The sequence below is a fragment of the Bombyx mori genome, chromosome 10 (genome assembly GCF_030269925.1).
Source record: "Bombyx mori chromosome 10, ASM3026992v2".
Taxonomy (NCBI): Eukaryota; Metazoa; Arthropoda; class Insecta; order Lepidoptera; family Bombycidae; genus Bombyx; species Bombyx mori.
The window spans coordinates 4,674,651-4,701,850 of NC_085116.1; the positions used below are offsets into that span (position 1 = coordinate 4,674,651).

The window sequence follows — 27,200 nt, forward strand, 5'->3', positions numbered from 1 at the left end:
ATCGTTACGCAACCTCATAGAGAGAGTTCATTCTTTGCCAATTTGTTTCTGAATACGAGGTCCAATCAGGGCTTCGAATTTTCGCCTCAGGCCTGCAGCATTCGTTGCAAAACAATTACTGTGAACTGACTGACTAGCCACATTACCAGTTACCAGTTGATGGTCGTCTCGCGTCGTCGTGCGCGGCACCGCTGCCCCACTTTACAAGCGCGTTCACAACTTTTTTTGAAAGGTTTCGCCATATAACGTACGTCATTCAAACATGTAAACAGTGACTCGTTACATGCAAGTTAAATTAAATATAAAATGGAGCCGCCGAAAACCGCGATGGAAGTGCACGGTGTGCCAGTGCAGAAACCAAATTACATGCTCATGTCCTTACAAAGGATATTAGTGCTTGTTATTATATTCGCATGCGTTCTAATTGTAGTGCGCTACACACCGATGCCTGGTAATTACGGTTTATGAACTAATTAGCAATACGCCTATGTCACCTTCACACTTTCACACTATTCATGGGACGTGCGTATAAAGCAGAAGTTGTCAACATTGAAAATAATTTCATAATTGAGAAAAGTTTTTTGTAGTACATATCCAATGAACACCACATTGATTGTCAAATAAAGGCGATTACCAAATCAAATATCAATTAAATGTCAATTAGATCAAATATCAATTAAATGTCAATTAGATCAAATATCAATTATCAACATTAACGAAAATGAAATTATATTTATCCGTGTTTTAGCCACGAAAATTTTTTTGTAGGTAAAGTTACGCAAACTAAGACCCTAACGTTGATTTATAAGCTGTCTGTATTTAAAATACACGTAAAGCTTCTGTATCCTTGACCCGGTTAGCAATTGTTACCTTAGAGTAATTACAGGTCATTAATACGAAGGTAAAGGGAAGATATTACTATAATTTTGAAATTTTATTTGCAGAAGAATACTTTGAAAACTGCGACAGAGAATGTCATGAATTAGACTGGCCAATGATTTGTCGTGTGAAACTAGTAATCGAAGTCTACAAAACTCTTAGCAAGTAAGTGTAAAATGTAGATGTAATTTTATTGTGCAACCACGTAACAGTGGCATTTAGAATTAATTGGCTTCGGAATCACTTTTGAGTTTATTTTACGGTTAATTCATAATTGTTATCTTCTTTCACAGATCTTGTGGCAATTGTACTGATAAAGATGGAACAGGAGAGTGTCCGTCCACGTGTATATCCGCAGACGGACGGGAGCGAGGTGTTCTCACAGCGAACCGTGCTTTACCAGCACCAACGCTTCACGTCTGTCACAACGATATCCTCGTAGTCGATGTAGTGCATAGAGCTCCGGCTCATGCGTTATCTATCCATTGGCGCGGTCAACCACAAAAGGAAACGCCCTTTATGGACGGAGCCCCAATGTTGACACAATGCCCGCAACCTGCATATACTACATTTCAATATAAATTCCGAGCATCTGCAGTTGGAACACATATGTACCACGCTCACTCCGCAGCGGACGCTGCTGATGGTCTTGCAGGCGCCCTTGTGGTCCGACAATCTCCTCGTCAAGACCCATTGAGGAAACTGTACGACACTGATGCTTCGGAGCATACAATATATGTTTCCGAATGGGGTCATTCAATGGGACCCTTGGCGGGTATGATGTCGAATGTTCCTAAAGCTGAATCGCTTCTCATAAACGGGAAAGGAAAGACCGTTGAAAATATAGATGCACCGTTAACTAAGTTTTCCGTTGAATATGGAAAGCGGTATAGATTTAGATTAGCATACGGTGGAGGATCGAAGAGTTGTCCTATTCAATTTTCTATTGAAAAACACGTTCTCACTCTGGTCGCTTTAGATGGAAATGGAATAGAACCGGAATATGTTAATTCTATTGAATTAGGTCGAGGGGAGCGTGTTGATTTTATACTAGAAGCCAAAAGAGCTCCGGGCGTATACAAAATGTCCGTTGTGGCGCATCCGGATTGTCAAGATAATTTAAAAGGTGTAGCTGAGTTGGTTTATACAAATAAAGATAAAGCAGTGTTAATTAAAGACATTGACGAGTTAAATAAAGTTTATCGTAAGTTTAGCACAGTGATTAGTGTGCAGTGTGAGGACGAAAGCGTCTTGTGTTTGACAGAGGCTCGTGGCTATGAGCAGATGCCCTCTGAACTGACAAAGACTCCCGACCGGACTCTCTATGTGCCTTTTAATTATTCCACAAGAAGAATATCAGCGAAGCGAGTCGGTAAGTGAAAAAATCTGTTTTGTTTCTTGAAGTTAACGCTTTGCAAATATAATTATTAATTTAGTTGAAAATTTCATAAAATAATTAGTTTTGCAGCTAATTTGAATTTAGGATAAAGTAAGAGGGTATCACGAGCGAACTTGGTGCATTTAGTAATTTTTTTTGCGTGTTAAGGCGTAGAATCACTTTTAAATGTTTATATTAAACAGGAAATTGTAATAAATTTATGATTTTTTCTTTGTGAACATCGAAATGAACAGGTTTCTAAAACTAGTTAAGTGTCGTTATGAAATTATCTTTAAAATCTAAATTATAGGCTGCCCAGTAGTAATTATATGTGAAACGCAAAAGAAAACGTAACAAAACACCCAAACATGATTTCCCGACATCAGAAATACTAAGATGAATCTTTTTTTTGCAAAAATCGTCCTTATCTGATTTCGTGTGTGTTTTTTGTTCTTTTTAATGTCGATAAGTCTATTAGAATCCACTAGTATTTGAAATAAATTAATTTCACACTGAAAGGTTGAAACCATTTTTTTTTGCTTAGATGGGTGGACTAGCTCCCGCCCAGCCCACCCAGTGTCAAGTGGTTACCGGAGCCTATAGACATCTACAACATAAATGCCGCGCCGCCCACCTTGAGATGAGTTCTAAGGTTTCAGTATAGTTACAACAGCTGCCCCACCCCTTAAACCGAAAGGCATTACTGCTTCACGGCAGAAATAGGAAGGGTGGTGGTACCTACCCGTGCGGACTCGCAAGAGGTCCTACCATCAGTAAAAAGCTAGCACAAAAACTCTAGCTTGTTACTTGGAACATTTATTGTAATAATATAGTTTGTAATATTATAGTTTTAGAATAACTTTGTTTATCAAATTATGGCTTTTTTTATGACTTTTCTTGTTAATGCTGCATTTGCTATCGATAACAATGTGTTTAACTACTTTTAAGAAGTAGCGTTCTTAAAACAAAATTCGTAAACCCTTTGCTTAGTCTTTTTTTTATAAATGAAACTAGTTGACCCCGTATATTTCGTAGTGCCTCAATCGAGAAATAAAATACCTAAACTTTTGTATAAAATAAACTTAAAACAAACAAAAAGAATCCGTCCTACGCGGGACACATCAAAGGGAAAACAAAATTGTTATTTTTAATTAATTCCGAGCATTTTCTTAATTATCTACCTTTTAAACCTTCTCTGGACTACCACAAATAATTCAAGATCAAAATTATCCAAATCGGTCCAGCCGTTCTCGAGTTTTAGCGAGACTAACGAACAGCAATTCATTTTTGTATATATAGATACAAAGAGAAAATAGAAAGATTTGTTATATATTGTTGCTAGCAGTTTCAGCTGTTTTTCAAAGTTTATATACTTAGAGCATATAGTTTATAAAATCTTAAGATGCGTTTCTTTTGGTGCTACCTAGTCGTTCGGAATCTAGACTGTCGGTATCACACGAAAGAGGTTGATTAGTTTTTCTTTTTTGATGAATTTCATCGGACCATATCGAGTTATTTTTGCATAGATTCACTGATAAAGACTTATGTAAAGATTGTTTTTTTTTTTTAAATCGTTTCATTATTTCAAGATTACTTCGAGCGAACTTGATTGGGATTCATAAATTTCATTTATAATGTAATTAATCAACGTAGATAACATTTCATAATTAATTAAATTATCGGACTGCTGAATCTATCTACCTTTTCAAACATGTATTTTTTTAATATTCCACATGGCCGATTGTCTAGAAAATCAGATTTACATTAATGTTTTCATACAAAGGTTAGTACTAACAACAGATAGCTAGTTCAAAAACAAGTTTATATATTCAATAGCCTATTCAATAGTCTTTCATAATAATCTCTAGTGTTCGTTAGCAATAGTTATAATGGTTTTTCTGTGATTTAATTTTACAGATTTACTTGTTATTGGTGGTATTGGGATTATCAATCCAATGTTTATATAAAATGTTTATCACCGTCCGTCCGTTCACACGGGATAGAAATGAAACTTTCAGAATGATCCTTGTGAATATGTTTGTTTCATTTAGTATCGCTTTTTCGTTTCATGTAGATTCAAATCACAATAATGCTAAAGATACATGGTATTCGACGATAAAGATACCAGATAAGAAAACAGTTAGATTCTATTAATCAAATAAATATCTTTGAAGATACTGATCTGATTCCCATTGTCAGTAGTCAGGTTCATCAATCACTAGAAAAATGACATGACCAATAAGAAATAATCGATACAAGATATAATAAGATTCATTATAGCTGTTATAAAAATAACTCAAAAGAGTCTTTAAATACAATTTGCTCGAGATTGTTTGACTTAAAAAAAACTTACACGACGGGTATTCGCCTTGACCTTAAAGTTGTTGTATTCTTGCTAATCGGAAATATTCGAATTTTTAAACTGACTCGATAAGCGTCATTAAAAGAAATCGTTTACAAAACGTTAAGATCTTTTCAAAGAAAATCACAGCGTAATTTCTTAATTTGTTTTCTCGTTTTTAAACGTTTCGACCCACTTGGCTTTTTTAACAAAGAAAATTACGATTACCTCTCAGAAAACAATAATGAGCAAAATTTTTTTTCGACTTTGTTTCTTAGAAAACAGCGACGAGCTAACCGATTTGCCAAATTCAAGTAGCAGTACTTGTACAATACTAATGAACCTTAAAAGAAAGTAATGAAATACATTTTTATACGAATCATAAAATCGCGTGAAAGTAAAAAAGAAGAAGTTTGCATTTTGCAACCATTTCGATTTGCATTCCATATCATGTCAAGAAATATATACTTTTTTCCGATATTCCTGAAATATATATACTAAATTTACTTAGACCTAGAATAGCAATCATTCTCTTATCATGAGTGTCGTAAAAAGCATTTAAGGTACATATTTACTGGGCGGCAGCGTTGCCTGGTTATCATACTAGGATGCTGCGATCGTCAGCCGGAATTTGTTGTATTGTACGCCCTGTATTGTAAGCCTGCACGAGGAGGCTCCACTATCTTCGGCCGCAAAGCAGCCATGTGTTCCAGTTTGAAGGCTTAGGATAGCAGCTATGCTGTATAATTCCGAGACGGCCGACGTAGAGTTATCGACTATCGCCTCGTTAACCCATAAGTCGGACGTCCTAGGGGTGGCGCCGTTATTTTGGTTCTACAACCCTACGGTTCTATATGGGTTCTGACCCAGGGCGGAGATCGGACGTCGAGTGAGAGAGTGCAAGGTGAGTCGTTTTGTAGGTAGGGCCATAAAACATCCTTGGGCCCGCGGTTTGGTCTCAACCTCTGTAGATCGTCAAGTCTTACATATCCCGCGCATCGCCTAAGCTCGGAAACTACGAATGAGGTTCGGCGCCCTGCCCAAAAAAAAACCAATGTGCTTTCTACGAGTACCGGTAATCACTTAACAATAATTTATAGTCTTATCTCTAATTATGGCTCCAATTATGTTTTATCCCTATTTCTGTTCTAACATTCGAACCTACAATCCTTGTTGCAAAACAAACAATATAAGCCAATTATTAGGGCTGCCTCGAGTTACACAATGACTTTTGTACGAGCGTGAGCAAAAAAAAACACTCATATCATAACATGCCGCGTTCCGTACCTACAATTATAATAGGACGACAAAAGGGTTTTAGGCAATGGCTTTAGGTGACTTGCATTGTAATTTGATTAATTTATATAACTTGTATTATTTTCGATTGTATTTCAACTCCAATGTTTACAACTACAACTACAGTTCTTATAGCAGAATAAACTTATTTCACGGCACTGTGTACTTAATAATAAAAAAATTATATCACCAAAAAGCGCAACATGTGTACCATATATTTGTTTCTTAGCTCACTAATGCCGACTTCTCGTTATCCAAGATAAGCGTTTCGTTTTGCAAGCTCATTTTTTGCCATTTTACGCAATTCTTTATTACGCTCTGTGCATAAGTTAGTAGTTGTAAGAAAGTGAACTAATCACCGTATGTATATGGTCACGTCCGCGCCGACCGCATGTAATGTTGTCTGATTGCTGCATTTGCGCCGGCATCTCTCGGAAACTTGTTACGTTTCCATTCCAGAGGCGGATCGAGTTTGACCTATAGTTATTTATAATGTAAACTTTCGCAATACTATGCATGTCATACAATAATAATATAATACTAAGTTAATTTCTCGACACCGACGGAAATGTAAACAAATTCTTACTGGTGGTAGGACCTCTTGTGAGTCCGCGCGGATAGGTACCACCACCCTGCCTATTGCTGCCGTGAAGCAGTAATGCGTTTCGATTTGAAGAGTGGGGCAGCCGTTGTAACTATACTGAGACCTACTCATATCTCAAGGTGGGTGGCATTTATGTTGTAGATGTCTATGAACTCCGGTAACCAATTGACACCAGGTGGGCTGTGAAATCGTCCACCCATCTAAGTAATAAAAAAAAAAAATGTACAGTTTGGCGAATCGCTTTATACGAATTGTTTGGTCGTTTTATTTTTGCTTTTTTTACTTTGATGTCTCTATATTCCCAAAATACTAGCACGACGAGCGACGATAGATACACTAAATCCACAAATTCATTGATATCCGATCCGACCTCTATGTCTCCAGGGTATCTCTTCAAGGCCGGTCTTCTAATAATAATATTCATTCAATTCTATTTTTTTAACTTCTCAGTAGCTTAAGTTCGATGATCGATATGTTTGACAAAAATAACAGACTTCAGGGTATTATTTTAAAACAGAACATAGCGTGAAAAACGACGACCAGTGCCGGTGAGTTATGTACGACACAATACACTAAAAATAGCGAAAATCCTTGAATAATATTTTTTTGCGATGCACGCAAAGTAACACAATTACAAATCAAATGACGTGTCGGATCAAGGGGTCGGGGCGTCCGCCCGTTTTCTTCGCTGCAGACAATTCACGAAACTTGACCTTAATTATTGAATATATTAAAACGACAATTTTGATAATTGTTTAGTTTTGCAGTTCTTTTTTTTTATTGCCCCTGTAGGCAGACGAGCACACGGCCCACCTGATGGTGAGTGGTTACCGTCGTCCATGGACTTCAGCAATGCCAAGATCAGAAGCCAAGCCGCTGCCTACCGCGAGCCAAGCCACTTCTCCACTTCTTTAAAACTTTTTTCTATTTTTTCTAGTTTTTCGATTTTCTAATACTCTATTTATTGTGTGTAGTATCGATTAAATTTTTGTAGTAAATGAAAACGTGTTACTGCCAATGTCATGATCGTGCGCCTTTTCGGGTAAAAAGAAACGAAATCGAACGCACGAACTCTACAAAAGTATTGAAGTCTCAGGCTTCTCTATAATGACTAAGCTAAACCCATATCCACTCTAGTAAAATTCCAGCCATGTCTGAGTTAGACTCGCACACGTTTTGTTACGTTTCAGATATCGATACTGGCAAGATATCGGTGCCAGAAATACTTTAAACAATTTTTTAAAATAATTCTATTTACTTTCTTTAGGGTTCCAATTATTTTTAAGATTTTCAGAGCTGTTCATTAACTTTTGTTAGTTAGTTATTTTTAAAACTATAATTTGAAAATATATTATATACTTTTGTAGGAAAACAAAATTACTGATACGTATTATTTAGGATGTGAAGTCTAGAAACAAAGTGAAATTTATTTTCATATAGTTATTTTCATAGAGTCAAATTAACATCGAGGCATAGCTTGGAATCACTGGTGGTTTCTAAAATAGCTCCGGGGCACCTACTTCTGCTATCATTAAAAAAAAAGTGTGTGTGTCCGCTCCGACGCACGACTGGAGTTTACTGGATATAAAAAATTAAACGAAACAATACGAGAAATAGTTCTATATTACGACAACACGATACACTACAGATTATTAACAAATTAACGAGACACAAAACAAACGACTAACAAATATATGAAAATACAATAATGAGAGAAACGCGCGATCAGTACGAGGCTTTGTGGCGGACTGCCGGCGCAGCAGCCCGGCGTCACCTGCGATAACGCGGCCGCGCGTTGGCTCCTGATTGGCGCGCGCACGCATCACGCAATCAGGAGCCAATCAGGCGCATAACGCATTTCGTGTGACATGCTAGTACGATTTTGGTCCCCATAATTTTCATACCCCGGGCCTATATATGTAAATCGATTCTAAAGGAGTAAACTCCAAAAATCAGATACAATTTCTTTCATGCCTAATTTAAAGATTCCATTTCCAATGGATGTATCCAATAGTTTTTGATTAATGAATTTGCGACTCTCAAATATGTGATAACAATGGCCACATTTGCGTTTATTATAAAAGTTGATTTTTTAAGCTAATACATAGCTTTTATCGAGGGCTTTGAGCGCGGCAACCGAATCAAGAAATTCCGTAATGAAAATAAAACCTAACACCCCCCACTCCGCCTAGCTCGCGTTCAACACATTCATACGTTGCGCTTGTATAGTGTTTGTGAATAAGCGCGCGGTGTGACGTCACACTGCATGCGCATCATGAAAAGTCTGCCCATCTCTCTCTCGCGCGGTCTAGCTTATGATTGTGAAGGGGACAGTTAATGTTTTGCTTTTGTTAATGTTTATAAATATAGCGTGGTCTTATTTTATTATTGTTTTAATATTAAATTATTATGGTCTAATTATAATTGTATAAGTTAATAAAAAAATGCAATAGCTTTACCGCGGCAGTCCCCGAGTGCCACACGTGCTTTTTATTTCTAGAAAAATAGACATTCGGAGTATGTAATATTAGATACTAATTGAAAAGTTTACTTGATAAAAAAATGACTTTTAATGAAAGATAATCGACCGATCTATAGCCAATCGCTATCTCCTAATCCGTACGTTAATAGCAGTGAATTGTTTTGTAACGTATTTACAGTTTAAATATTAAATGTGATGTAAATAAGTAAATGTGTACTATATATAATACCTGGGATAATCTGGATTGCGACCAACAAAGTAGAACTTGATTAATTATTACGCTCGAAGTCTCCAAGAGAATATGTTAGCGTTGTTGCATCGTAAAATATAGAGCAAAAGAAAACTTGTCACAGCACTTTAATGCTGTTTTATGGCTTTGCGTGTTAGAATATTTATTGCCGGTTCATGTCTAGGTTTCAAATGGAAATGAGACTGAAAACTATAAAAATGTTTAAGATTGTTCCAAGAAAATCATAAATATCGTAAAACTGATTTCAATACATTCAAACATCATATAGGCTTAGTTAAAAACGATTTTCAAATATCACTGAATTATTCGCTCTCGTTTTCTATGTGATCTTTCTAAAATTTTAAATGTAATGTCAAAGTGATTTATATATATGTACCTACTACAGATTTTTGTACGGCTTTATCTCGCGTTTATTATTTCATTTTATAATTTCCGACTTGAAGTTTCGATTAGTGTACTGTTTCAGGAACCGTTAAGGTGTCATTTTTCGAATTTTTAATGTTATGTTAACTGCCATCTAATGTATAATATATAATATAAAAATAAATTTTACCGTTTCCTTACACACAAAAAGAAGGAATAAATTGTATAATGAGATCAATAAATCCAAGATTAGGCAGTGAGCAGTTTTAATAACAATTTATTCAGGAAATCTAACTATAATATATTAAATTGCTTTCATTTAGTTTACCAGTATTGCAATTTGACGTTTTCTTTTTTAAATTTAACAAAGTATATCCGGATTTAATACTCGTATAATAATATCAAATACTTAACTATATTGCGTTGAAATATTAATGATGGGTATTAATTAAGCGGGCAATAAAAATAAATTTCCCCTTGTATTTTCTGAGATACGTGACCGACAGTAACCACTTTATATTTTATTGCTTAGACGGGTGGACGAGCTCACAGCCCACTCGGTGTTAAGTGGTTACTGGAGCCCATAGACATCTACAACGTAAATGCGCCACCCACCTTGAGATAAAAGTTCTAAGGTCTCAGTACAGTTACAACGACTGCCCCACCCTTCAAACCGAAACGCATTATTGCTTCACGGCAGAAATAGGCGGGGTGGTGGTACCTACCCGTGCGGACTCACTAGAGGCCTACCACCAGTAAGTACGCAAATTTTATTTTTTTGATGATGTTATTCCTTCACCGTGGAAGTCAATCGTGAACATTTGTTAAGTACGTATTTTATTACAAAAAATAATCATACACATTAATTACATTAATTAATGAATTACTTACAATAAGTTACAGCCTATGAGGTAACGAAATCAGCTTTTGTTGTATTGAATTCGCTTCAATGACGACATAATGTAGTGTTGGTAAATTTTAATGGTGATGGCAATTGCTTATTGTCACTTTTACAACATTTATTCGAAATAAATGCCGTCAATTACTTTTTTATTGAATAGGGAGACCAAGCTGTGTCCCAATTTGTCAGGTCATCGCTTATTGACCTCAACAACGCTATAGTCACACATTCAAGCTGCCATTTTTGTTACTCTTTAATATTATTATGTATTTCAGTGTTTTATTGTTATTAAAGATACTCTGAAAAATGATAAGACCGTTACGTAAATACGTCCTTCTTTTTACTCCATTACATTACATCATGATCATCTGCTGGTTGATGTTGTGACGTCATCTATGGTTATTGTTAGCGTTTTGTAGGGCTAGAGCTACGAATAAATAATAATAGAGCTTGGAATTAAGAGATAAACGGATTTAGCTCGCAAATCTAATGCCTCTGGTAATGGTTCAATTGCCGCAGGCTATGTATGTTGTTCCCGACTACGATGTGATCACAACTACGATAAACGTTTGAAGTTATATAACAAAATAATAAATAATTGTAAAAACGTTTGTGATATAGCGAAATAAATAGCTCTATTTATTCAATCAAATCAAATATGGTAGGCAGCGGCTTGGTTCTGTCCCTGGCATTGCTGAAGTCCATGGGCGACGGTAACCACTCACCACCAGGTGGGCCGTATGCTCGTCTGCTGTATATATCCAATAGTTTTTTATTTAGTTTTATCAGTTGATCAGTAGTTTATTAGAGGATTGAATAATGTGAATTCCTCACAAGCATCAAGGCATTTATGGTATAGAAGAAGTATGTGAGCGTTATAGGTGAAATTTTGCCTTGAAAAATTGAGTTACCTCGATGTATGTACGTATGCTCTTACTTTATAATTGTGTAACCTTGTTATAATTCTTTATAACATTAAAATCAGTTATATTAGTAAGTGAAATTGTGAATTGAAAATAATTAAATATTTAGTTCTGTAAATTAAGAAATGTATTATATTTATCTATTGCAAGTAATACAAATAAACATATTGACTTTATTTTATTTTTTTAGACTAGTAAATCTGATATACATATAATACATATCGACGCTTGAAAGGCAAACGTGACTAAGCGACAATAACTGCTTTGTACATATTATATGATAGGCAATAACCATATTCAATGCGCAAAAAATATATATTTCTAGGTCTATTGGAATCATTTCAATCCTACCGCTACTAGCTAGATTCTACTACAGCTGGATTCGTTTAAATAAATTTTGTTTTCAGGTATTTCAACTTTAAATTAGTCTACTGTAAAGTTCACGCATTGTCGCAACGCAACATGCGTTCTATAATGAAATACATATTTGTTGAATTTGCTCGTGCGCGCTCTATCGTACGTTGACCGTATTACCGTTGAAACATTTTCTTTAATGCCAACAAAAAAAAAATTACAAAGCTTTAAAACAAGGAATATGCGCATAAAAACAAATAATAATAAAAACTTTCAAATCAAGTGTAAGCTGAGAATGAAACTATAAAAAATATATATTTCATAATTATACAATAGATTTTTATGGACAGTTATTATCCGTGACCATAAAGCCGAATCCGAAACGAAGGAAATTTCAAAATTAATAGATGTAATAAATGCGAGGTTGTCCATAGAAGTGTTGTAAGTTGAGAATTAAAAAGAAATCAACAAGGTTCATAAAAATATATTTAATAAGGTGTTGTTGTTTTTGTCGCTGAAGATATTTGATGTATTATTCTATAGGCCAATATATATAAGTAATTTTGTACATTTACCATGAATCTCGACATATGACTGTGTTGATACTGATGAGTTTATCACTACCTCATCTCTTCCCGCCTATTTCTGCTGCGATGCAGTAACGCTTTCGATGTGAAGGATGGAACAGCCATTAACACTGGTGGTAGGCCTCTTGTGAGTCCTCTCGGGTAGGTGCCACCACCCCGCCTATTTCTGCCGTGAAGCAGTAATGCGTTTCGCTTTGAAGGGGGGGGGGGAGCCGTTTTGACTTCATATACTGAGACCTTAGAATTTATATCTCAAGGTGGGTGGCGCATTTACGTTGTAGATGTCTATGGGCTCCGGTAACCACTTAACACCAGGTTGCCTGAGGTCGTTCACCTATCTAAGCAATAACAAAAAAAAAACACTATACAATTGAAACTTGACCTCATGTCTCAAAGTGGGTGCCGGCGCTCACGATCTGATGTTTATGGACAACGTTAACCGCCAAACGCACGTTGGACTATGAGTTCGGCGAGTAATTAAACATTTTTGACTTGATGCGCTTAATTCCCGAAATACATAGATTGATAAATGCATGGTCATATTGTACGTTAGTGTTGGGTTTTGTTTTTAACAGAATATTTTTATTTCAGAGAGTTGGGGTCAATCTGACGGTCATCGTTTCACATATCCGGCATCTCCACTGCTCACTCAAGGAGGCGACGTGGGACCCAACACTTTGTGTCCTGAAGGGCCCGGTGAGGGCGACGAATGCGTCCATGTTAAAAATATTCCATTGTATTCTACCGTGGAAATTGTTATGTTTGATCAAGGTAAGCCGGTTCGCAAATTACCATTGTTTTCAGCTGTTTAGGTTGTTCTTTTGATTTCATTGCATAACGGAGTCCATAGACATCAAATTGGAACGCACTATTGCTTCGCGATCAACATAAGCATAATGTATCCACGAAGCTGACTTACAATATGCCCTATTACCGTGTTATTCTATATGTAACAATGATTGAATTCCCTATGAACTAGGTAAATTAGTAAAAATCCTAGTCTGGCTAATGTTAAGTAGAAATGGTCCGTTTAAGTACATATAAAGATGTAGGTATACTTTTTTATTATTATCTAAATTATATTAGTTTTTTTATGTATATACTTGTTCACATAAATTAAATACTTCATATTATATATACTACATAACATCACATAAAAAATATAAGTTTCTCCACAGAATTTCGACAGCTTAGCAAAGTGATTCGTAGTATTTAAATTCAAGTTTTGCGTCATTTAATGAATTTTATTCGTAAAGGCTCATATAAATAAAATGAAAATTATGAGTTAAAATGAAACAATTAAATTACTATAATTAATGTTAAAATATTAATGGCGTTAGAAAGTATGAAAGTATGTTTATTAAAGAAAGTTCTTTTTATATAATTTTAATTCATAAGTATTTTCTGTCCACCGGAATATCATGATATTCTGTAATATAGTACAGTACAGTAATTCTGTACCTATGGTTTTTCTATATGTCTTAACAAAATAATACAGACTAGAGGTCCCGCAGTAGTCGAAATTCGACTATAATTAATTGGAATTGTAAGTTTGCACACTATTATAATTGTATTTTATACTTCTATAATCACAAATTTTGCCAAGACTACACTATAAAAAATATTAACAAAGACAAACAATATTTAATCTATTTGACAACAGACGTCAAGAACAAAAGTTTGACAATAAATAGTATGCATGCGTGTGTGCATCAAATACATGGTATGTAGTATGTGTAATGTTTTCTTTATTGATTTAATGTGTCTTTTATGAATTATTTAAAAAAAATATTAGCATTGTGCACTTCTTCTCTATATTCTCTTATAAGTGTGGAAAATTTCATACTCCTCCGTCCACGCAATTTTCGTAAAAAGGGATACAAAGTTTTTGCTTCACGTATTAATATATAGATATGTAGTACCAATTCGTAATAGCCTGACTGACATATTTCTAGGAACTTTCTTAGTCCAGACCTGCGTTCAATCCGAAAGCAACACTTTCACAATCGATCCAATCATGTAACAGTACGAAAACACTAATTGAGTTATAGCCGTGAAATTAAGAATGAAAAGCATATTTCTATTAATAATTCGGTTACACAAATTACGACCGCAACGATTCCAAGGTCGTTGAATAGTAAATTTATTCATAACCGGTTTTCGATATGGAAATGACCTTGTAAATTGTTTGTTTTGTGTCGAAAGAATTAATTTGATAGTGGCATCGCTTAAAGTAGCAGCTTTGGCAATCCAATTGTTTGGTGAACTCAATGTTTGTTCAAAATAAGGACAAGGTTTTTGGTGCAATGAAAGGGAATTTGTATTGTATACTGACCGGTCTTACATATACTTATATATTAGATGCAAATTTAACTTTACTGGACACCTAAATAAGTATAATTAATTATTAATAATAATAAGTTATTGTAAAATAAAATTTAATTATAAATTATCATTATAAATATTATTATAATGAATATATTAGACTTGTCTCTGGCTTAATAACCGTCGACAAGTTTTATAAATTAAGTAACATAGGATCACCTAGTCCCAAATTAAGATTTACTGTACTGTGGGTACCAGAGACTGATATACATACTTATGTACATTTAAATATATACATTGTTACGCCGGTAAGAGTAACGCCATCTGTCGTCGAATAGTAGAAAAGAATATCAAAAGAACAATATATAGATAGTAAACACCCAGATAAGTCTCAAACAAGTCCTCCCTCCCTCCCCCCAACAATCAAGTCCTGTTCATCACACGAAAGTGTGCCCAATGTAGGAATGGAATCCACGATCCTCAGTGCATCAGTCAGGAGCTCTAACAACTGCACCACCGAGTCGGCCATTAAGTGAAATTACATTTCATTTTTCACTGCATAAAATTTTGGCGACGAACTCACAGGCCATACAATGTTAAGTGGTTACCAAAGCCGCGAGGTGGAAGTATCAACAACGTTGTACCACGTAATCTCTACCTCTCAAATAAAACCAATGGATGCTTCGCTGGTTTTTTTCCCCCCCATCTATGCTGATGGCCTTGAGAGGCTATTTCAGCTTCGCCCTAACGTGTGTAGGGCGAGAAACTCAGTGGGCTGTGTCTATGGGTTAATTCGCTCGTCGAGCCCTTCGTCGCAAGCGACGAGTTCGACGAGGACGATGACCGGTGCTTGTGGTGCCTAAAAGCACCTTTAATGGATTGGGGGGATCCGTAATGACGTGCTTTGAGCGACATCGACTGTTTACCATTCGGGCATTCGCTGCAGAAAAGAACATAATATATGTCCAGTCACGTGAGCTTACACCACGTTCTACAATTCTCATCATTAGGGCAAGAATGTTTCTAAAAAAAGAGGGAATACAGTATGAGTTAAGAATGCAATAGCAGCAGCAGTGAAATGGTCGGAGTCATGTGTTTATATCCCTAGTGAATCACTGCCGAGTAATGATGAAGAAGTATACCTAGTAATCCTTTGATATAATTTTATAGTATAGAATCGTAATATTATTATTTTTATTTTTTATTGCTTAGATATGTGGCCGAGCTCACAGTCCACCTGGTGTTAAGTGGTTACCGGAGCCCATAGACATCTACAACGTAAATGTGCCACCCACCTAGAGATAATTATAAGTTCTAAGGTCTCAAGTACTCGTATAGTTCATTCCGATTTGAGCTACCGACGCGCGTGGACGTGCTCATTGTTCGTTCGATTGCCCGACCTCGGTTCGTGGCACATCTGGCGTCCAAGTGTTTTGTCGGAAGTGACTACCGGTGATAATAGATCATTGTTCGTGGCACATCTGTGGCCCAAGTGTTTCTCGGAATTTGTACCTGCGCCTAATTACAAGGCATTGCCGCCCGGAAACTGTGCAGTGGTTCTATTCACTCTAATTCTATTCTATTTATTCTATTCACTAAAATTTCTAAAATTCCTAGAATCGCTTCGGCCAATTTAGTGTTACCGACGCAGGGGCCTCGCCGCAAGGCGAGCGCGTGTTTAAGTCCCGGGGCAGCCCCCCCTGGGCAGTCCGAAGAAATGGAGTTTTCTCCAACCAACACACTGCTCGCGGAATTCTTAAGCGAGAAATACCCGGCCCTCGAATCAGAATTTTTAGCTTACAAAGCTAAACGCGCCGTGAACTGTTCTGCCGTGCCCGCCGCGCCCGCCGTTTCCGCCACGCCTGCCGTTCCCGCGTCCCCTGCAAGCGCGCGCAAAACTCCCGCGCCGTACACCGCAGCCTCCGTCGCGCCCAGCACACCCGTGTCCCCCATACTGTCGCGAAAAACTCCCGCGTCTACCGCGGCAGCTTCCGTTTTACCTCAGCGATCGTCTGCGGCCTCCGTCGCGTCCGCCGCTCCCGCGCCTTCCTCCTCGTCCTCCGACTCTGACTCGGATATGGAGGTTGACCTCGTTCCCGCCTCATTAACAGATGGATTCACTCTCGTGCAAAAGGGTAAGAAGCGCGCCGCGGAGTCCCGAGCTTCCGCGGCCGCTAAAATAAGCAAAGCCGCGAACGCGTCGCGCCCCCGCCCTCCGACCCCCGTCGCTCCCTGTCCCCGTGCCACGCCGTCGCCGCGCCCGGTGGCACAAACGAGAATTCAGGCCCCTCCTCCGTTGATTCTTCAAGAGAAGGCTGCTTGGGACCGTATCTCCCTGGCCCTTAAGGCCAAAAACATAAATTTTGTCAGTGCCCGTAACCTCGCGAACGGGATACAGATAAAAGTAGCAACACCCGACGACCATAGGGCCCTCTCAAGCTACCTCCGAAAGGAGCGTATAAGTTATCATACGTATACGCTCCAGGAGGAGCGTGAGCTCCGTGCAGTCATACGTGGCATCCCCAAGGAGTTAGATGCCGAGCTCGTAAAGGCCGACCTACTCGAACAAGGCCTACCCGTAAACTCCGTGCACCGCATGCACACAGGACGCGGGAGGGAGCCATACAATATGGTTCTCGTCGCCCTCCAGTCTACCCCCGAGGGTAAGAAAATCTTTAACGTCCGAACTGTCTGTAGGCTTTCCGGAATCACCGTGGAAACCCTTCATAAAAAAGGCACTCCGAGCCAGTGCCACAATTGTCAGTTGTACGGGCATTCTTCCCGTAATTGTCACGCGCGCCCTCGATGCGTCAAGTGTTTGGACGATCACGCCACGACTCTTTGCACTCGCGATCAAAAAACCGCGACGGAACCACCTAGCTGCGTCCTGTGCCGAACACAGGGTCACCCCGCGAATTACCGTGGATGCCCTCGAGCCCCTAAAATAAATCGCCGCGTCGCGCGTCAAAACCGCCTCCGAGCTTCCGGCCCTGACATCAAAGCCACGGCACCCTCTGTGCCGAAGGCTAAGCCTGCCTTCGTGCCGGCGCCGGTGCCCAGCGGCTCGGCCTGGGCTAAACCGTTGCCGTACACGAACACGGCTGTAGCTCCCTCCCCCGCGATTCGTCCCGTCCCCGCGATACGTCCCTCCCCCGTGATTCGTTCTTCCCCCGCGACCAGCACTCCGACCGCGTCCGACAATCTCGCTCTAGCGATCGACTTTTTTCAGTCGATCAATTTTGAGCGTGTTAATGCTTTGGGTGACGCCATTCGCGCCGCCTCCACTGCACAACACTTCATCGCCGTTGTGCAAGAATACGCTGACGTATACGCGTCGTTAAATACGTACGTCCTCCCCTCGCTCCGCCGGTAATCAATGGCGTACATAAGTAGAATAAAGCCCCTATCCGTAACGATAGGATTTTTTAACGCTTACGGTCTCGCAAATCAACGTGATCAGGTTTGTGATTTTTTGCGTGACCATCAAATTGACATCTTTTTGGTGCAGGAGACCCTGCTTAAGCCCGCGCGCCGCGACCCTAAAATCGCGAACTATAACATGGTTAGGAACGACAGGCTCACTGCTCGTGGTGGTGGTACCGTCATTTACTATAGACGAGCCCTGCACTGCGTCCCACTCGACCCCCCCGCGCTTTCTAACATCGAAGCATCAGTATGCCGAATCTCACTGACTGGACACGCGCCGATCGTTATCGCGTCCGTTTATCTTCCACCGGATAAGATCGTTCTAAGCAGTGATATCGAGGCGCTGCTCGGCATGGGAAGCTCTGTCATTCTGGCAGGCGACCTAAATTGTAAACACGTCAGGTGGAACTCACACACCACAACCCCGAATGGCAGGCGGCTTGACGCGTTAGTCGATGATCTCGCCTTCGATATCGTCGCTCCGCTAACCCCGACTCACTACCCGCTAAATATCGCGCATCGCCCGGATATACTCGACATAGCGTTATTAAAAAACGTAACTCTGCGCTTACACTCGATCGAAGTAGTTTCAGAGTTAGATTCAGACCATCGTCCCGTCGTTATGAAGCTCGGTCGCGCTCCCGATTCCGTTCCCGTCACGAGGACTGTGGTGGATTGGCACACGCTGGGCATCAGCTTGACTGAATCTGATCCACCATCGCTCCCGTTGAGCCCGGACTCTACCCCGTCTCCTCAGGATACCGCTGAAGCCATAGACATCTTAACGTCACACATCACCTCGACATTAGATAGGTCATCGAAGCAAGTTGTAGCGGAGGACTTCCTTCACCGCTTCAAATTGCCCGACGATATTAGGGAACTCCTTAGAGCTAAGAACACCTCGATCCGCGCCTACGATAGGTATCCTACCGTGGATAATCGTATTCGAATGCGTGCCCTACAACGCGACGTAAAGTCTCGCATCGCCGAAGTCCGAGATGCCAGATGGTCTGATTTCTTAGAAAGACTCGCGCCCTCCCAAAGGTCTTACTACCGCTTAGCTCGTACTCTCAAATCGGATACGGTAGTAACTATGCCCCCCCTCGTAGGCCCCTCAGGCCGACTCGCGGCGTTCGATGATGACGAAAAAGCAGAGCTGCTGGCCGATACATTGCAAACCCAGTGCACGCCCAGCACTCAATCCGTGGACCCTGTTCATGTAGAATTAGTAGACAGTGAGGTAGAACGCAGAGCCTCCTTGCCACCCTCGGATGCGTTACCACCCGTCACCCCGATGGAAGTTAAAGACTTGATCAAAGACCTACGTCCTCGCAAGGCTCCCGGTTCCGACGGTATATCTAACCGCGTTATTAAACTTCTACCCGTCCAACTCATCGTGATGTTGGCATCTATTTTCAATGCCGCTATGGCGAACTGTATCTTTCCTGCGGTGTGGAAAGAAGCGGACGTTATCGGCATACATAAACCCGATAAACCAAAAAATCATCCGACGAGCTACCGCCCGATTAGCCTCCTCATGTCTCTAGGCAAACTGTATGAGCGTCTGCTCTACAAACGCCTCAGAGACTTCGTCTCATCCAAGGGCATTCTCATCGATGAACAATTCGGATTCCGTACAAATCACTCATGCGTTCAACAGGTGCACCGCCTCACGGAGCACATTCTTGTGGGGCTTAATCGACCAAAACCGTTATACACGGGTGCTCTCTTCTTCGACGTCGCAAAAGCGTTCGACAAAGTCTGGCACAATGGTTTGATTTTCAAACTATTCAACATGGGCGTGCCGGATAGTCTCGTGCTCATCATACGGGACTTCTTGTCGAACCGCTCTTTTCGATATCGAGTCGAGGGAACCCGCTCCTCCCCACGACCTCTCACAGCTGGAGTCCCGCAAGGCTCTGTCCTCTCACCCCTCCTATTTAGCTTATTCGTCAACGATATTCCCCGGTCGCCGCCGACCCATTTAGCTTTATTCGCCGACGACACGACTGTTTACTATTCCAGTAGAAACAAGTCCCTAATCGCGAAGAAGCTTCAGAGCGCAGCCCTAGCCCTAGGACAGTGGTTCCGAAAATGGCGCATAGACATCAACCCAGCGAAAAGTACTGCGGTGCTATTTCAGAGGGGAAGCTCCACACGGATTTCCTCCCGGATTAGGAGGAGGAATCTCACACCCCCGATTACTCTCTTTAGACAACCCATACCCTGGGCTAGGAAGGTCAAGTACCTGGGCGTTACCCTGGATGCATCGATGACATTCCGCCCGCATATAAAATCAGTCCGTGACCGTGCCGCGTTTATTCTCGGTAGACTCTACCCCATGATCTGTAAGCGGAGTAAAATGTCCCTTCGGAACAAGGTGACACTTTACAAAACTTGCATAAGGCCCGTCATGACTTACGCGAGTGTGGTGTTCGCTCACGCGGCCCGCACACACATAGACACCCTCCAATCCCTACAATCCCGCTTTTGCAGGTTAGCTGTCGGGGCTCCGTGGTTCGTGAGGAACGTTGACCTACACGACGACCTGAGCCTCGAATCAATTCGGAAATACATGAAGTCAGCGTCGGAACGATACTTCGATAAGGCTATGCGTCATGATAATCGCCTTATCGTTGCCGCCGCTGACTACTCCCCGAATCCTGATCATGCAGGAGCCAGTCACCGTCGACGCCCTAGACACGTCCTTACGGATCCATCGGATCCAATAACCTTTGCATTAGATGCCTTCAGCTCTAATACTAGGGGCAGGCTTAGGGACCCCGGTAACCGTACTTGTCGAACTCGACAAAGAGGTCGACGTGCAACCTAACCCATGCATCAGCCCGCTGAGTTTCTCGCCGGATCTTCTCAGCGGGTCGCGATTCCGATCCGGTAGTAGATTCATTCGCGAAACAATTGCTCTTGAGTTGTTAGGTCTCCTTCGGAGGCGCTCGGGCGGTTGTTAGCAAATCCCACCCCTCTTGGCTGAGCCTTTGCTCGCCCACCTGTCCTGGTGAAACTGGAAAGGCCTCCGGGCCACCAGTAATCTTTCAATCATAAAAAAAAAAAATAAAAAAAAAAAAAAAAAACTCGTATAGTTAGTATATTATCAGCCTATTTAATAGTGTCAGTGTCGTAATAATAATGACGCTTAATATTTTGACATAATGCCTGATTGTCGTAGTTTTTTTTTTTTTTAGCGAAGTATATTTTATAGGTAGCTTGGATTTCTATTGTAAAATATAAAGATATATTTACAGAAGGCGTTATAACGTGTCCGCGTTGTATGTCCACAAAATTTGAGTAAATCTTGTCTGAGTAAACACTTTAGATTCTTTAATAAACATTCTTCAAACCGCTCAGCTCTTTGTGATGTTTTGGCGTTAATATTTTTTAGGTGATTGATTTTGGGTGATTTTGAAAATCTTTAGTCGATATTTGGAAGTGATAGAGAGTAAAATTTATTGCGGCTTTTAAAAATACGGCTACTCATGGAAATTGATTTAATGTATAATAATTAAAACTCAACGCTCATCATGAGTAAATCAAAAGTTTCCTTGTGAATTTCGAATATGAGGTATTACTTTTTACTTTTAAAGATTCGAAGTTAATATTGGAGACAGTTTAGATCGGTTTGGGGTCAAGATACGTACGTGTCTTTGTGCAAACTACAAAGTTTCTCGGAAGGAAGTTTCTCGGAAACGCTTAATTCTCCATATATTTTTTATTGGTATAAAAGGCATATGACGCATGTGTGACCTGATCGAGAAAGACCGATCGCTTCTTATCACTAAACTAGCGACCCGCCCTCGCTTCGCTTCGGAAACATTAAAACACACAAAAAAAAATTAAAAAAAGTAGCCTATGTTCATCAGGGACAATGTCGGCTTCTAATGGAAAAATAATTTTTCAAATCGGTCCAGTAGTTTCGGAGCCTATTCGAAACAAACAAACAAACAAATCTTTCCTCTTTATAATATTAGTATAGATTCTTCCCAAATACTTGAATCAGAATATTTTGTAAAACGGATCACCTGAACATTTTCATGTGGAAATATTGTTTGGAAACAAAGAGAGGGAGAGGGTGTGATTTATTGTAAATAAAAATGCAAAACATGAAATACAAAAAAGTACAATGGGCGGTCTTATCGTTAAGAGAGATCTCTTTCAGACAACCGTCAGGTAGACAAGAATTAATTCAGGTAATAAATTACCCGCGGTGTACTTATCGATTGTAAATGTATATATGTACAATGATAATTTTGCTACTTTACACATAAAAAAGAATAAACAATTTACATACTGAACTGGAGGTAGTTGTAGATAAGCATGATGATTTTGCTAGGATAGTTGTTGCATAGGACGATGGATGAAGGAAATGTCATTTTATCGCTTGGAATAGACCTTGTGGAATAATATATAAATCATTAATGATAACAACTTGAATCCTCAACCGTATAAATAAATACGAAAATAAAGAATATTTTACTTGCACAATTCGTACTGCAAGGTTGAGTGGGTTCGTAGTATTGGGAGAGTGAATTCAATACGCAATATAAACTGCAATTTGAAGTAATATTTACAGACGAACCCATAATCACTGTTGAAAATTATATACAGTTGAAGATCAATGAAATTGATGCAACTTCAAGTTATTTTAATGTTTGTGAATTCGCACAGACGATGAAAAGTAAATATTTTTAACATCGTGTAGTATAGAAGTTCATTTATGTTTTCAAAATACTCATGTAGACACGTAAATGTAATTGAATGTTCCAATCTTAAGATCTTAAATGAGAAATGAAGACAGTAAATTCTCAGGGTAATGATTTCATTTTCTCTGCCGAAAAAAAAAAGAAAAATGGCTACGCTATCCTTAAAACTAATTTAAGACAAAAAATTCAATTCCATCGTTTGTACTGTACAAAGAAATCCTCCCGTCAAGTCAAAAACATTACTATCAATATGGCATATATTGGCCTTACATATAACCAATATTGAATAACCTTTCACAGTCGATGTTCTTGGCTAAGTAAGATAGATACGAAGATAATTTCTGTTTTCAAATGTATAAAAACTTAGTGAAAACAAATGTAGATGTCAAAAACGTTCGGTATGCAAATAAAAAGGTTTAAATAAAGATAACACGAAACCGCTTTTAAGCAAATCTCGTAAAAATAAAAAGTACTCATTATTAATAAAAGAGTTTTTTTTTACATTACTTTGTCACGCAAAAATGGTTTTCATTTATGTTTATAGCAGAAAAAAAGTAAATTCTTTTATTACAATAAATTTTAAATGAAACAGGAATTTTAATTGAAATACTAATGTATTCATTTTTAGAAGACACTTGATCTTTGAATTTTTCTAATTAAAGTTAACTAGACCATTTAACTTAATCATCTATCTTTACTACTATTATTATTATGAATAGGGATATACATATATGTATATAAGGATCAACTATACAATTTGAAAGCAACCGATTAAAATATGTTAATTTTTATCTCATTGAGCTGACAAGCACGCAGACCACCAGATGGAAAGTGGCCACTGTCGTCCAAGTACACCAGGGCACCGCTGCGCTTAAACAAGCAAGCTCAAGGAAAGTGTCATAATTTATAAGTGTGTAGGGAAGAATAAGACAGCGTTCCATACATGTCTTTCCTTAAGATTGTTTGAAGCAATACAGCTCGTTAATTTTTGAGACGTGTCGTAATTTTCAATAAATATCCATTGTAGAAGTTCTTAGACATATTATGAATAGGAAGCTGTCAATTCTGTCTTGTGAAACTTGATTACTATCTATAATTATTAATCTTTTACATTTACTCTCAGATGATTTAACCTAATTGCTTGTTGACGGATGTGGATGACTTGCAGCAATAGGAATTAATTAAATGCCAGACATCAGTTTTCTTATGTACATGTCGGCCATTTTTATTTTGCATACTAATCACTGATATTAGTTTTGTGATTTAGTATTTCCTTCAGTTTTAGGCAGTCATAGACATAATGAAAAAGAAATTTTCGGTTTAATCTCACATTTTTCGTGAGCACACATGAACTAAGGTGTTATAGGATTATATTAAGTTACAGTGGCTATAAAATAATTTTAAGGTTATATTAATAATACGACATACTAATATAAAGACAGCAAAAAAAAGTGATTAAGCCGTAAAAGTAATTTTAATTACGTTTATTGCTTTTAAAAATGATTTTCTTAAATTTCGAGAAATTTATAATAGTATTCATAGTTCGAAAATTATATTCGCATGTGTCTGCAAGTCTTTGAAAAAAATAGTATCTTTAATTTTTAAATTATTTCATAAATTTGAAACATACAATCACAGATAGTTGTATAAAATGCAAATTTTTGCAGTTCAACCTTTTTTTTTAATGAGTGATTTTTTTAATGTCAAAACATACATTAGTATTTTTATTTATTTGAAATTTTTAAAGTTGAAGACTTAAATTTAATTTTGTACATGTTTGAATCAATTTTACTATATTTTTGAACAGTAGGTACATATTTTGCATATGAGAGTAATTAATAATTAAGATTAGTTTGCATGCATCATCCTCTTCTATTGTTTTTTGTATTTAAATTTTACCAACAACTTTCTCAATACATGTAATGACTATAATCAAAACGTCTAGGCTTTCGTTTTTAGGCATCAATCATTTCGAACGCTCAGATTCTAATCAGTACAACCATTAATTTATGTCTTAGTTTTTGTTAATACATACAAATGAGTCGTCTATTATCAAAGGTGGCAATCTGTGCATTTGGACGAAAATTTTTTATTGATATGTCAATACAGATTTATTTGAATATAATCGTCTCCTTCAAAGAATACGGTTCAAAACCTGCATTAAATAAAGGTTAATAGTTAACCTCTTATTTATCTAAGATGTCGTTCCGAAGAGTTTTGTGACTGCCAATGGAATACAAAGTCAATAATTCGTTTTTCTGATTTACCAATCATCGTCCAAAAGTCAGATTGCCGCCTTTGATAATAGTCGACTCAAATACATGAAAAGAGCTGAGGTAATTTTTTTGAAATGGTTTTTCTTTTAACGCTCTAGAATAATTGCGATTCATCAAGACGCGTTATGTAATGTTACACAACAGTTTTGAATTACGCGTTTAATATATTTAAAATTACATAAAGAGGTTAGGCATTGAGGAGATGTAAGTCTCCTGAAATTTGATCTAGAAAAAGAATATTTTTAGAAATACAGCTTATAAACGTTGAAGATACGTATTAATAGTTAAAATAGCCTATTATTATAACATAACAGCTAATGCTTCTTACTTCTAAAATTAACAACAAGTTTTTAGAGTTAAAATAAATGCATTTAATTTTTTTATAAACTATGCTTCACTAATTTCTCTCTAAGTATGCTGAAAGATCACCGAATGTGGATCAATCAAAAAATTATATTATACAATACAATTAGAACGAAGTTGTTCATGATGAATTTATGTAGTTTTTAAATATCATGATCGTGATATAGATTATGTTAGATTTTAAAATGTTTGACATAGGTTTTTTTTAGCTTTGAACTTGTTTTAACAAATTCATGGATACAAAAAATTAAAATTTCGAATTATTTATTTTCATTTGTACGATAATGATTCACGACAACCTAGGCTAAAGATTTCGAAGTTTAGAAAAAAAACGCGGTACTGAATTGTACACTTTTTTAGATGAAGGAATTTCTGTTGATTCTGTCTTTTTCAGCTTCACCAGAACGACGGTTTAATCAGAGTTACGACTCACGAAAGTCTTAAAGCTTAGTAATAGTAAATGTATAACAACGTTGACACAGTATTACAAAAAAATAACATCTTCTTATTGAAACCGAAGTGGATTTATATTATTTAAAATAGAAAGCAATAGTAAAGGGCCGTATAATGTTGGAGAGGCTTATTGTGATTTGATAGCCGCTAGTGGATATTGGACATCAAGCCCGTAATGGAAATTGAACATTCGACATTAAAACAGCAATAGTTATCATTGTGAAAGCTTTTATGTCACATACTTGAGGGCTAGTTAAATTAGTATTTTAAAGACAAGGAATCGCTTCTGAGAATCGTATTGGAAGTCACATTGAATATAGATGTTTACTGAGTGTTGGATCAGCGCTCTCCAGTAGATTATTCATTTGAGACACAGATGTTCTGTAACATGGACCTGTTTGTGGTTTTCCTTTTATATAATGTCAACTTAAATAATTCACCTATACGATAAAAACATCGTTTAGTATTCCAAGCGAACGTTAAAATTGTACGAGCCGTGAGCTTCCACGAGGGACGCAATTAGGTTTGGATAATGAGGCAATTTCTTTTTATTGCAGGTGGCGAGTCGGACCACATTTTCCATCTGCACGGATACGGTTTCTACGTTACCGGAGTGAGGGAGTTTAACAGGAGTCTGAGTAAGGAAACAGTCATCAAAATGAACGAAGCGAACACGCTATTTATAAACAAGAATCTCATCAGACCCGTATTAAAAGACACTATCGTGATACCTAAATTCGGCGTAGTCGCGTTGCGGTTTAAGGCGGATAATCCGGGGTACTGGATGATGAGGGACGAAAGGTCGACCCACTGGACAAGAGGACTCGATTTCATATTAAAAGTGGGCGAACAAAGCGACTTAGTGCAGGCGCCTCCTGATTTTCCGAAATGTGGTTCATATGTCGGCCCCGAGTATTTTCTAATTTAAATTGTAAGCGTAGATATGCGTAAGACTTCGATGAGATAGTTTTGCTCAACTAATTTATTATTGTGATAATTTTAATGTTATGTAGATTTAATTATTGTTCATTTTGACAGTTGTCGTTTTTAATCTAATCAATCAAGTATGAAGTGTAGTTGTTCCAAGTATGTACTTAAATATCTTGTATTATTCGTGCTTTGCTCAAACTGATTTACGAGTAATTTAATAGTATAGTTTTACAACATTCCTAGAAATATTAAGTGCCGCGCCTTCAATCTAAAATGCTTAATTCAAGCAACAAAGACTGTATACGACATTTAAAAAAAATCTTTACATGTAAATAGATTATTGTTTTCAAA

The 27,200-nt window shown here is 38.0% G+C and overlaps 1 protein-coding gene across 1 annotated transcript; it reads left to right on the plus strand.

Annotated features, from left to right (window-relative positions):
* On the plus strand, nt 1-27,200 carry LOC101736241 (uncharacterized). Its single transcript, XM_004930355.5, has 5 exons — nt 1-451; nt 945-1,044; nt 1,173-2,251; nt 12,950-13,129; nt 26,477-27,200. The coding sequence occupies exons 1-5, from the start codon at nt 307-309 to the stop codon at nt 26,845-26,847; spliced, it is 1,875 nt and encodes a 624-aa protein (XP_004930412.1). The 5' UTR covers nt 1-306; the 3' UTR covers nt 26,848-27,200.

Excerpts from the sequence above, each read along its gene's own strand:
- LOC101736241 (XM_004930355.5), top strand. The coding sequence starts at position 307 with ATGGAGCCGCCGAAAACCGCGATGGAAGTGCACGGTGTGCCAGTGCAG. Across the intron at positions 452-944 it reads GCGCTACACACCGATGCCTG|AAGAATACTTTGAAAACTGC; the intron begins GTAATTACGGTT and ends TTTTATTTGCAG. Across the intron at positions 13,130-26,476 it reads AATTGTTATGTTTGATCAAG|GTGGCGAGTCGGACCACATT; the intron begins GTAAGCCGGTTC and ends TTTTTATTGCAG.